General features: G+C 31.7%; 2 protein-coding genes across 2 annotated transcripts; one reads left to right on the top strand and one right to left on the bottom strand.

The window, feature by feature from the left end:
- Positions 1–571: 571 nt before the first annotated feature.
- LOC101894040 (diacylglycerol O-acyltransferase 2) lies at positions 572–6729 on the bottom strand. Its single transcript, XM_005184357.4, has 5 exons — positions 6372–6729; positions 6207–6304; positions 4133–4264; positions 2639–2980; positions 572–993 (listed from the first exon to the last, which is right to left on the bottom strand). Exons 1-5 carry the CDS (start codon positions 6702–6704, stop codon positions 636–638), a joined length of 1263 nt encoding a protein of 420 aa, XP_005184414.2. The 5' UTR covers positions 6705–6729; the 3' UTR covers positions 572–635.
- Positions 6730–10221: 3492 nt separating this feature from the next.
- On the top strand, positions 10222–11337 carry LOC101893866 (S-adenosylmethionine sensor upstream of mTORC1). The gene has a single exon (XM_005184356.4). The coding sequence runs from the start codon at positions 10402–10404 to the stop codon at positions 11326–11328; it is 927 nt and encodes a 308-aa protein (XP_005184413.1). The 5' UTR covers positions 10222–10401; the 3' UTR covers positions 11329–11337.
- Positions 11338–11894: the final 557 nt, after the last annotated feature.

Below are 11894 nucleotides of genomic sequence, written 5' to 3'. Positions count from 1 at the left end.
GTTTTCTAGGCAGTGAAATTTGACAAGGTAAGTTACAGAAAATATTCTTATTTAAAAAATGTTTTTACCTTCTTAATTTTATAATGATTTTTATGAACGTGATTTAGAAGTCCAATTCCTTTCAGGCTTTATTTATTTGCAGATCTAATAAAAACTTCATTTATAACGGTTTCTCTGATGATTATTTCCAATTAAGGAGTAAAAGTTCGTTAAGACTTATGAAATCCACTCGATCTCAAATGTCAATTCCAAAGCTTATTTGACATTCTCCACTGGATTTATAAATACGATAAACGTGACGTATGCGCTATGAAATTAACATTTTAACAGTCTATACGCGCTTGAACAGGGGGCTTGTGACGTTCCATGTTTAGAATTTTGTGAATGAAATGTTTTACTAATAATTCTTCTGATGTAAACAGAGTCTTAGTTCTAGTCTTCTTTTATTATTGAACCAACGTTTATGTGATAGTAAAACTCAACTCTAATTTAAGACAATTTCCCTTATGTAAACGCTAGGTAATGCTTCGTTTAAATAATTCCAAATAAATATAATTTTCATACACATTATCACAAATTAAAACATTTTATTTATACAAAAATTATTTACAATATTATAACACAATAAACTATCGCTAGTTTATAACAAGCTTTGCAGATTCTGCATTTTCCAAATATTCATATTTATATTTTTCAAATAATTCCTGAATATTATCAATGAATTTTTGATGAATTTCATCAATATATTTGGCGTCGGGATTATCCATCTGTTCAACATCGATGGGTGCACCAATAACTTGAACAATACGTTTACGATGTGGCAACAATCCTATGCCATTTTTCAACAGACCACGACCCGTTACAATTAGAGGTGCAATGCCCAATGTATTTTTAACAGATAATTGGAAATTTCTCAACTTGGAACCGGGAGGATTGTCTTTTTGATCCAAAATGTCAACTTCACCAAAGGAAAAACTCGGCACAATGGGGGAACTAGTTAAAAGAAGAAGAAGAAAAGTTAGAACTCGTTTTTATTTACACACTTTATCACAGCAATATGATTCATAATTTGACTCAAAATATATGTCAACATACGTCAAAAAAATCCAGATGGATCCATTATCACGGTAAAGGACTAATATGTAAACGTAGCCTTAAAAGTTTGTCATTAACAGTTTCAAACGGCATTTAATTTGGAATCCATTTTTTTGTACCAGAAACATTATCGTCATGGTACAATAAAAAGGTAGGGTAGAGCTACCAGCTGATTAACATTTTTTTTCTAAATGTGCCCGACTTCCGCCAATTTTGTGTATGTATTTATTGTTTTGAAAACCAAAAACAAAATATTTTCAATAACCATTTTTGCCTTGGAATTGAAAGATTAAATAGTTTAGGTATTTTTGAAAGAAAACTCAGACATTTCATACATCTTTCCTGCTTTTTAACTCATTTTAAAAATGAGGAAAAGGGAAAACAATTTGTTACAATAATTTTGCAAAAATTCTGACGAAAGCAGACATAGTCTCAGGGCTGTAATTCTGTAGTTTTACGAAGCTGTTCTACCTCCTTATTGTACCATGATTATAATCTCACATGTTTTATGGAAAGCGTCTAAAAGTACGCTTAGATTTACGAAATTTACTCGACCTTAAATGTCAATTTTCTAGCGTATGGTAAAATAATATAGGTAGGCGCATCGACACAGCTGCTGGGAAAATGAACTGTCAAACTAATTTGGGAATTGAAAATTTTGAATGAAAAATGATTTAAATTTGTAGAAAGTGTTGAAAACGCGTATTATAATAGGCTCCAAATGGAGTCGTACAAGAAAACATATAAAAATCTACTTATATTTGAAGAGACATATCAATTTTTTTGACATATCAATGTTCCCAAGTGTTGGCGCAGCTACCTGTATTTTTCTACCATGGATACGATTTACGTAACTTATACGTCATAGTAGAATAATATAGGTACATGCACATTGATATGTCAAAAGTTTTAAATTTTTAATGACATTTTTACAAATTTCAATTTTTTTTTCATTTAAAATTTTCAGTATCAAAATTGGTTTGACAGCTCATTGTCCCAGCAGCTGTGTCGATGTGATTACCTGTATTCTTCTACCATGTTGAATAGAATATAAAGAACATTATTAATTGTTAAATCGAGTAGATCCCAACTGACAGTTAATTTTCAGTTGCAATCCACTTGATTTTTACCAGAGTACTGCTATAAAGTCCACGTTTATATTACATCATTTGCACATGATAACTGATCTGTCACTATCGTTTTGAGATTAAAATATGCTTACATATGCGAAATTTCAGTGAATTTCAATTGGCAATTCCATTGCGTGTACGTCAAATAAAATTTACTGGATTTAATATTTGAAAGAAACGCAATGGAATTGACACATAAGGTGAGAATATATAAAACGCTTTTTTGACTGGCTTATGTTATCGGCTGGCTTCTTCGTAGAGAAGCAAAGGAGTTTAGGCCTTACGCTCCTTTGTTCCTTTCCGAAGCAGCCAGCCGATGGTTTAAGCCAATCAAAAAAGCGTTTTATGTATTCTCACCTTTAAAATCCGGTATATTTTCTAGATGTAAACATCCATGTGGTTCCAATACATACCCCGATTGAATGGCAATTTTCACAAAACCTTTGCGTTTCTTCAAGGTCAATACATACGAACCAGGATGACAGTCGATGGCTTCATGAGCTCCACCCACCAATAATGCAACAGCATTTGATGTATAACCATCTAGATTGTGCGGATGATGAGGATTGCATGACTTTTTCAGTTGCAACAGTAGTGCCTTTTTAGAACATGAAACCATGCCCCATGCTCGCAATAATTCACGCATTAAAGGTGTACGAAAATACATATCCAATGTGGCAGTTTTTGGACGAATTCCGGGAAACAGTTCCAACCATTTTCCAATGCTGACAGCCATGTTGAGGGTAACACCGGTTCTGAAAATAGCAAAGAAATTATGTTGATTAGAAAAGTCTTTAATGAATATAGGACACTTCGTACGCCGTGCACACATAACAAATCCAGTGGATTTAAACTGTCATTCGATTGCACGTGCATCCACTGGATGTGAGAATAGATTTAATTTAACGTATATTGGAATTGAAAGTTGTAATCTAACCGATTACGTAAGTGTAAACGTACTTTAACAATAAGATATATTCATGGTAGAAGAAAATAGGTAGACACGTCGACACAGCTGCTGGGACAATGAACTGTCAAATTAATTTTGGAATTGATTTGTAAAAATAAATTTGTAAAAATTGTTGAAAAACGCGAATTATAACTTATAAAAATCTACTTATATTAAAAAAAAAAAAACATTGAATTTTTTTTTGACATATCTAAAAAATGTATTTCCGATTGGCGCCAAAGATGAAAACATATACAAGTCGACTTATTTTTGAAGAAACATTAACAAATTTTGGACATTTCAATGTTCCCAAGCGTTGATGCATCTACCTGTATTCTTCTATCATGGATATATTCAAAGCAGAAAAATACATAGCATCGACACAGCTACTGGGACAATGAACTGTCAAATCAATTTTAGAAGTAAAATTTTTGAATAAAAATTATAAAATTTTTGAGAAATTGTTAAAAAATGCATATTATATCTTCCTCCGATTGGCGTCGTATAGGAAAACATATAAAAATCTACTTATTTTTGAAAAAAAAAAATAAGCGCTGATGCATCTACCTGTATGTTTCTACCATGATTCTATTTGTAGGGTTCTATAGTCATGCGTTAATTTTTTTATACTTTTAAATATAGCACGCTATAAGGGTGTAGCTTAAGACACAAAGTTTAGCCACTACATCTATTAAATCCAATTGTTTGATCTTTATTGCTATTAACACGTTTTACCTTGTTTTTCTTTTTCATTTGTACTTAAAAAACAAAAACATTATCATTTACTGGTTTTAAAAAAGGACAGTAACGATATAATAATTGTCTTGTCTTGTGTAAATACCATGTTAGCTTCCTATAGAGAATTAGCAACATCTGTTAACATCTTTCAACCTTTTCTTAACTGAATATCATTTAATGGTTCTGATAAAGAATTCTTGTAATTTTCGGTATAACTTACCCAATTATGCCATGGGGAAAACTTGCAATAAGATAGTTTCGATTGGGTGGCAACTCCGCGGTTTTAACCAATTCTATTGGGAAATAGGATCGTAAATAATCGGCCATTACACTGGTGCGCATAGAAAGTACTCTGTAAATAAATTTAGAGATTTTATTATCCAAAAATAGTTTGATTTAAGCATGGTAGAATTAAGAAGGAAAGTCATACATTTTTTTCTCAAAATTATTTATTTGACAACATCTTATTGTCAAAATATATATTAAAAAATCTACTTGCTTTATTATAATCAATAAAAAATATATATAAATGCAATGTGCAATGAGCTAAAGCTCAAAAAAATCTTATTGTTTATAAATCAAATAAAAAGGTCGATAAACAACCAATTCTCAAGATAAATAAATCCATTGCATATATAAATCATTATCAATTACAGAAAATGCAGAGATGGATATACTTATTGGAAATTACTTTACCTTCTTAATATTACCATGGGTTTTAGTTTAGTCTTTTTTTTTTAAAGCTTGGTCTTATAAAAAACTAGGTTTACATACAACATTTCTGATGGATTAACCCCGATAATTGACCAATATCAATAAATTATTTTTATATAATCAGATTTATTATTTATCATTTTCGAATGCCAAGGTTAAGCAGGGTACGGATTTTGAATAGAAACGTATTTTTAATCACTTTAAAATAGTTATTGTAAACGGCTTTTTATTTCCAATAAAAAACATCTAATATCCAAAAGGGTAATAAACAGCTGATCGCTTACACAGCTCCTCAGTAGTTTATTTACAAACATAGCGATAAAAAACATAATTATGAAAATGTGTATTGCGAACATCTCAGAATTAAATAAATATGATAATTAATAGATATTACAATATAAATGACGAGTTTCGTAAAAAATCATGTAAACCATGGTAAAAGAATATAGGTAGTCGCATCGACACAGCTGTCAAACCAATTTCGAAATTGAAAATTTTGAATGAAAAATTATTGAAAATTGTAAAAATCTTTATAAAAAATGTAATTTGTGTGCGAATAAAAATCTACTCATTTTTGTCAATTTCCAAAATTTCCAAGCGTTGATGAACCACCCTTTATTTTTTTACCATGATGTAAACCAAGGTACAGGAATTCAGGTAGATGCATTACCGCTTTGATATGTCAAAAAATTTAATGTTTTTAAAAAAGTACGTAGATTTGTATATGTTTTCCGATTTTCATTTTCAATTTTTCATTGAAAATGTTCGATTCCAAAATATTATTATTACTATTATTATTTATTTATTATGTTATAATTGTATATGTTATACAATTAGCATGTATTACAGAATATATGTGATATATTACAATCTTTATTTGGCGTAGCTGTGTGCCAATATATTTAAAATGTGTACATTTGTAAGTTTAGAATCATTAAAAATTCCAAAAAAATCGATTTCAAAATATAAAATTATTTTTAAGTATTTTTCAAATTTTTTTTAAAATTTAAGCATTTTATCATTCAAAATTTTCAATTCCAAAATTGGTTTGACAGTTCAACTGTACCTGTATTCTTCTGCCAAGATATAAACATAACCTTATGCAGTATTTACACAGCCACTCATTGCACAAAGATGTTTCAATTGTTTGATGCATGGTAGAAAATACAGGTAGTCGCATCGACACAGTTGCTCGGACAATGAACTGTCGAACTGATATTGAAATTGAAAATGTTGAGTGAAAAGTTATTGAAGTTTGTAAAAATTGTTGAAAGATACAAATTAAATCAAACTCCGATTTGCGTCGTATAAGAAAACATATAAAAATCTACTCATTTTTAACAAAACATTTTGAAAATTTTGACATATCAATGTTCCTAAGCCTTGATGCATCTACCTATATTCTTCTACAATGGCTTGATGCTTAATCCAGGGAACAGTTTTATTGTAAATGAATCCTTAAATGTCATATACAATATTTAATGTAAATGCTCTTTGCGATAAAACACTTCAGTTATTGTAACAAAGCATATGTTTCGTAAAAAACGTTACACTGATTTTATATGACACATTTTACATACCCAATGCCACGAACTGTCGATGCATTCGATTTGTGTTGCGAAAAAATATAAGCTAGTCGTAGTAAAAATATAGTCTTTCCAATATAACCTCCATTAATCTGAAAATATAAAATCCATTAAAAACATAATTTCAAAAGAACTGCAATCACATTTTTTCTCACTTACAAAAAGAATTCCATTTAAAAACCAAAAAATAAATGGTAAATACATAAATGTATTTATGTACAAGCCCGCCACGAATGTCTCCACATAACCTTTGAATGGCTCGGGAAGCTTACTACATCCATTCTTACTCTTTGTGCAAACTTTTTCTTGCTGTGCATTTACGGTTTCACGTTTTCCCTCGAATTGTTTGGCATTTTCTGTGATCGATGGTCCGTCCATCATTGTCGTTGCCATCGAATTAATATTATTCCGAAATGCCCTTTGGACTACCTTAAAGAACCTATTCCGCACTTCTCCACGTTCCAAGTTCAACTGAACTGTAATAGTTTTCATATATTCTTCGTTTTCATTTCATATCTGAAACCTAATATTTTCGAATTCAACATAGCCGATATAAATACAATAACACCTTATCTATGCCCTGTCCCCCATCCCTAGCCCGGCTTTCGATACTAGTTCGTTCATGTCCATCCATTATGAGTGTAACTCATAAAAATTATCATGCTCAAACACTTGTTATTCGATTAAAATGCATTCATATTTTGTGGGTCTATTTAGTATTTAATTATTTTTTGACAAACTTTATCGTTGTTATGCACAGTAGCCGAAACTGTGACGAACGTATAAATCAAAAGTCCAAAATGTGGGTAATGATTTTTTAATTTCTTTCCATCGGAAAGCAATGAAATGGTTACTAGGCACTACAAACTGAATTGATTAAATTGTCGCAAGGATAATCGCTAATCCTACGATTGTGGGTTTATCCACAGCATGGAAAACAATGCTTATTTCGACGTATAAATCATCGCACATTCAATAGGTACTGGATTTACCGAAAATGAACATCTAGATAAGTTGTCGAAACACCTATTGAGATTGGAATCGCAGAACGAAAGACATTCCAAAAAAAAAAACTGAGATAAAAAACTGCAAAAAATTCAAACGCCATAAATTTTTTATTTTTTTTTTTAATTTTATTAAATGAAAGCAAAAAATGTCGGAAGTAGCATCAAATTTAAGAATAAGTTTAGATTTGTTCGAATTGGTCACCTTTGACACGAATTATAGCCTTCAAACGGCCAATGAAACATGTCACACGCTGCCCGAATGTTGCTCTGCGGTATTTTGGCCCATTCCCGACGAGGCGCTTGCTTGGGTGATCGACCACTTTCGGCAAAGTGAAGCAACTTTTTAGCTCTTTTGAGTCTATTTTCTTTTTATTTTGGTGTAAGTTCTTGCTTTTTTGGAATTTCAAAACACTTGTGGTTGGATATTCGGTATTTTTATGATTTTGGCCACATTTTTTTCACGGATGTGTCTGAAAATTGGTATTTTGTAGTTCGAAATGGATGGTATATATAAGTAGACGTTTTGGTATATCCCCCATTTAACGGTCGGTGTTTTAATGATTTTTGCCATATTTTCCACATATTTGTCCAAAAATTGGCATTTGAAGTTCAAAATAGGTTCTAGCTCCGGCATAGAGCTTTGAAAATACTCGGTATTTTAATAATCCTAGTCACATTTACCCACAAAAGTGTTTCAAATTTGGTATTTAAGAAGTTTTGGTAGATGACAATCCTTGAAGTATAAAATTGTCTATGGGTGTTCTCATTTTGGTATGACCCCCATACAACGGCCTCTCCCCCTTTATGGTTTTTTAAAAAGTTTAACATCATTATCCAAAAGGTCTTACTTATGATACAATAAGGAGGTAGAAAAGCTTCGTAAAACTGCAGAAATACAGCCCTGAGGCTACGCCCGCTTCCTGCCAGACTCATTTAAAATTATAAACAACAAGTTGTTTTCATTTTTTTTTTTCACATTTTCCTCATTTTTGAACGAGTTAAATAGCGCGAAAAATGAATGAAATGCCTGGATTTTCTCTCAAAAATATGATCCAAACAGTTCAATCATTCAATTTCCTTGATACAATTTTTCATTTGACATTTCTTTCCTTTCTAAAAGTTTTCATTTCATATTTTCATAGAACAAGAATTGAGGCCCTGGTTAATAGCTTTAATGCGCAAGCCGCAATGTACGTGTCTTCCAATCATGGGTTTTGTAAATATTTTGTTTTCATTTTTTCAAAGCAATAATTACATGCACAAAATGGGCAGAAATCGAGCACACTTAGAAAAAAATTGTAATCAACTTGTATTTGTAGTTTAAAGTGGATGAAATTGTTTTCTTTACCCAAAGGTGGAGGGCATGAAACGTTCGACCAGACCGAACTTACTGTTTTTTACTTGTTTTTTTTTTTTCTATGCGACCATTTCAGAAAAAGTATTAAAATACATAAAAGGGTAGTGACATAAACAGTGTACTCTCAAAATTCAGTTATACGGAGTAGATTGTTTACGCGTTGCCAACTTATTTAAGATTCGTTAAAAACTTTTAAAGAAGTAATCGGTAACTAGAAAACTACTCTTCGTTTTTCGATCTGTTGATCCCTTTATGTTTTCCCGCCAAAGACAGACATGAGCAGATGGTTTGTGTCTACAATACATTGAGTAACCAAAGGAGTAACAGCTTATGACCGATACATGTTAATATAAAAATCACAATTACTGAAACGTATGACAAATAAAAGTTGGAAAAATTAAAAAAATATGGCTTTAAAATTCTATTTCACAGACCTTTCCAAAAAATTTCATATTGCCTTAGTGGTTTAAATCAGATAACGTTGGTAACTATTGGTCTGTTCCAGAAACTGAAAAAATCTACTAGTTTTGCAATTTTTTTTCGATATCATAAAGGGAAAATCGGTTATCATAGTAAAAACGTTTACATTCTTGCAGTTATGGAACAGAGCATATGTTGTTATGATATAATAACACAAGGTTCACAAGGTTGCACATTTTCTCTGACTTGTCCTATCTTTATATATCTATGTTCTTGCTCCCGCATACCCAAAAGGAACGAAGTTTTTTTTTTTCTTGAAATAACCATTTTTGATAATATTGGCATGTAAAATTATTTATATGAGTTCAAAGAAGCATTTTCTTAACCTGTGGAGGAATTTTTTAACTAATTTTTTGAGTTACCGATATATGTGGTAAAATAAACATTCTAATTTTTGGTCAAGTTAACGATCATACCGAAATACCTACCCATTGTCATAATGCTGTTAGTCTCATTTTTTTTTTTTTTTTTTTTTTTTTTTTTTACTTTTCATTCATAATTTAGGGTTTTAAAATAACCAGTCTTGGTACATAGGTACTACGGGTACCTATCCAACAATCAATTAAAACCCAAAAAAAAAAAAAAATAATTTAGGGTTTTAGTTTTACCGACATTTTTCGATAATTCAAAAATCGGTAATATTAAATTTTTTCACAAGTTAGTTACCAACATAAAGTAGTCGGTAGTTTCTACACATAGCAATAGTGCTGTCAACTTTAATTTAGTATTTTCATTCATAATTTTGCGTTTTTATTGTACCGATATTTTTCGATAACACATATTTGCTCTGTTCCAAAACCGAGGAATGTTAATTTTTTAACAACGGTAACCCATTTTCTCTTAGTGATATTTTAAAAAAATGCAAAACAAAGTAAGTTCTTGCATGTTTTGGAACAGAGCAATTGTTTTAAAACAGAGTTTTTATTACCATTTTAAGTGATTAATAGTACCATTAATACAGCCACATGGCAAAATCGATTATCGTTGTTAATTTTTTTTCGGGTTTTGGAACAGAGCAAAAGTCTATTTTCAGATTTTCACCATAGGCAAAAGTCAACTTCGAATTTTTAAATTTTCAACACCAAAAGCATATTTATCGATAAATCCGAAATCGACTTACTAAGCCCTACAATTCCATGCTCTTTTGGTGAATGTGTTCAAACCACTTGTGTTGTCGGCCGTTTTGTTTTGATTCCTCTTGTGTTGTCCGCCTTTCCCTTTTGATTCCCATATTTATTATCGATTTTCTCTCTGTGCTGTCTTTCTTTTCAGTGTTGCCATATTGTAGTGTCCTTTGTTCATTACTTCACTTTTTTTCTTTTCTCGGTGGCGTCGGTTGGTTATTATGGCCACAGAGGCCACAGAGGAACACAAACGTTTGGCAAACATAATTAAATCCTGTCACGACTCCCTACGCATCCTAACCAAACAATACGGAGCAGAGAAAGCATGGCAGGAACATACCAAAGACACCAAACGCTTGCAAGAATATGCAGAGGCAATGCATCAATTGGCAAATATTTGGGAGACGAACACCACCAATCAAGATCTAATGGCAAGGAGCCGTGTAAAATGGACAATCGAATATTGTATGGCATATTTCTTCTCGGAACGCATTTACCTGGAGAAACGTTTGAGAGAACAACGCCTGCTGGAATCTTGGGAAGGTTTTGATTGTAGTCAGTGTCAATATCTCGAAACATTGCCGGAGAAAATACGTGTGCTGGATGTGGGTAGCTGTTTTAATCCGTTTGGAAAATCACAACAGCAATTTGAGGTAACTGCCATTGATTTGTGTCCAGCAACGGAAGATGTCCTCAAAGGGGACTTCCTGAAAATTCAAGTTCAATCTATGCCAGACGAACCGAAAACTGTGTTGGATGAACACAATGAAGTTTGTACCTTACCTGCCAGCTATTATGAATGTGTAGTCTTTAGTTTGTTGCTGGAATACATACCAAGTTCGGAGCTACGTTTGCAATGTTGTCAAAAGGCCTATGACCTATTGAAATATGAAGGTATTTTAATTATTATCACTCCCGATTCCCAACATGTGGGCAAGAATGCTGCCATTATGAAAAATTGGCGTTATTCCCTGGGAATGCTGGGTTTTAGTCGCATACGTTTTGAAAAATTGCCGCACATTACTTGTTTGGCATTTCGCAAGGCGAGTGATCCTCGTGTCGCACAAAGATGGTCGCAGCTGCATAGAGAACCCTATATGGAATTGACAGTTGATATACCACAGGACAATAAAACATTTGATGATTGATTTATTAAATTCGCTGCAAGTACTTTCATTTGATGAGAAAACAAATTGGAATATTTGGTATTTAATTTAGAAAATTTTCCAATGTAGTTTAACTATGTAGTTAGATACGTAGCATATTTCAATTTGAAACTAATGGTGAGTTCTATCCTTTCTTTAGATAGCGTCAATATTAGATATATAACAAGTTAAAGAATGTTATGTTCGGAAAAGGTCTATTTTTTACCATGAGGTAAAGAAAATATTTATAAATAAAAGTGGAAGTTCTAAAGGGTCGATATACCAGAAACGTTGGGAAGTTGAGAAAATATTTTACCACCGGAGGAAAAACCACCTAAGAATACAAAAATTAAACAAAAATGTAAAAATCCATAAAATACCGAATATCGGAAGGTACTGGTATACAGGGTGATATAAAAAAACTACAACAAAGTCAATCGCCAATTTTTTTTTTAATTTTGGCAATTAATTTTTTTTTTAAATTTTATTGAATGAAAGCAAAAAATATCGGAAATAGCATCAAATTTTAGAATATGTTTCGTTTTCCAGCCAAATATAAAGAAATCACA

The sequence above is a fragment of the Musca domestica genome, unplaced genomic scaffold (assembly GCF_030504385.1).
Source record: "Musca domestica strain aabys unplaced genomic scaffold, Musca_domestica.polishedcontigs.V.1.1 16, whole genome shotgun sequence".
Lineage (NCBI taxonomy): Eukaryota > Metazoa > Arthropoda > Insecta > Diptera > Muscidae > Musca > Musca domestica.
This window is presented reverse-complemented; position numbering and strand designations above follow the sequence as displayed.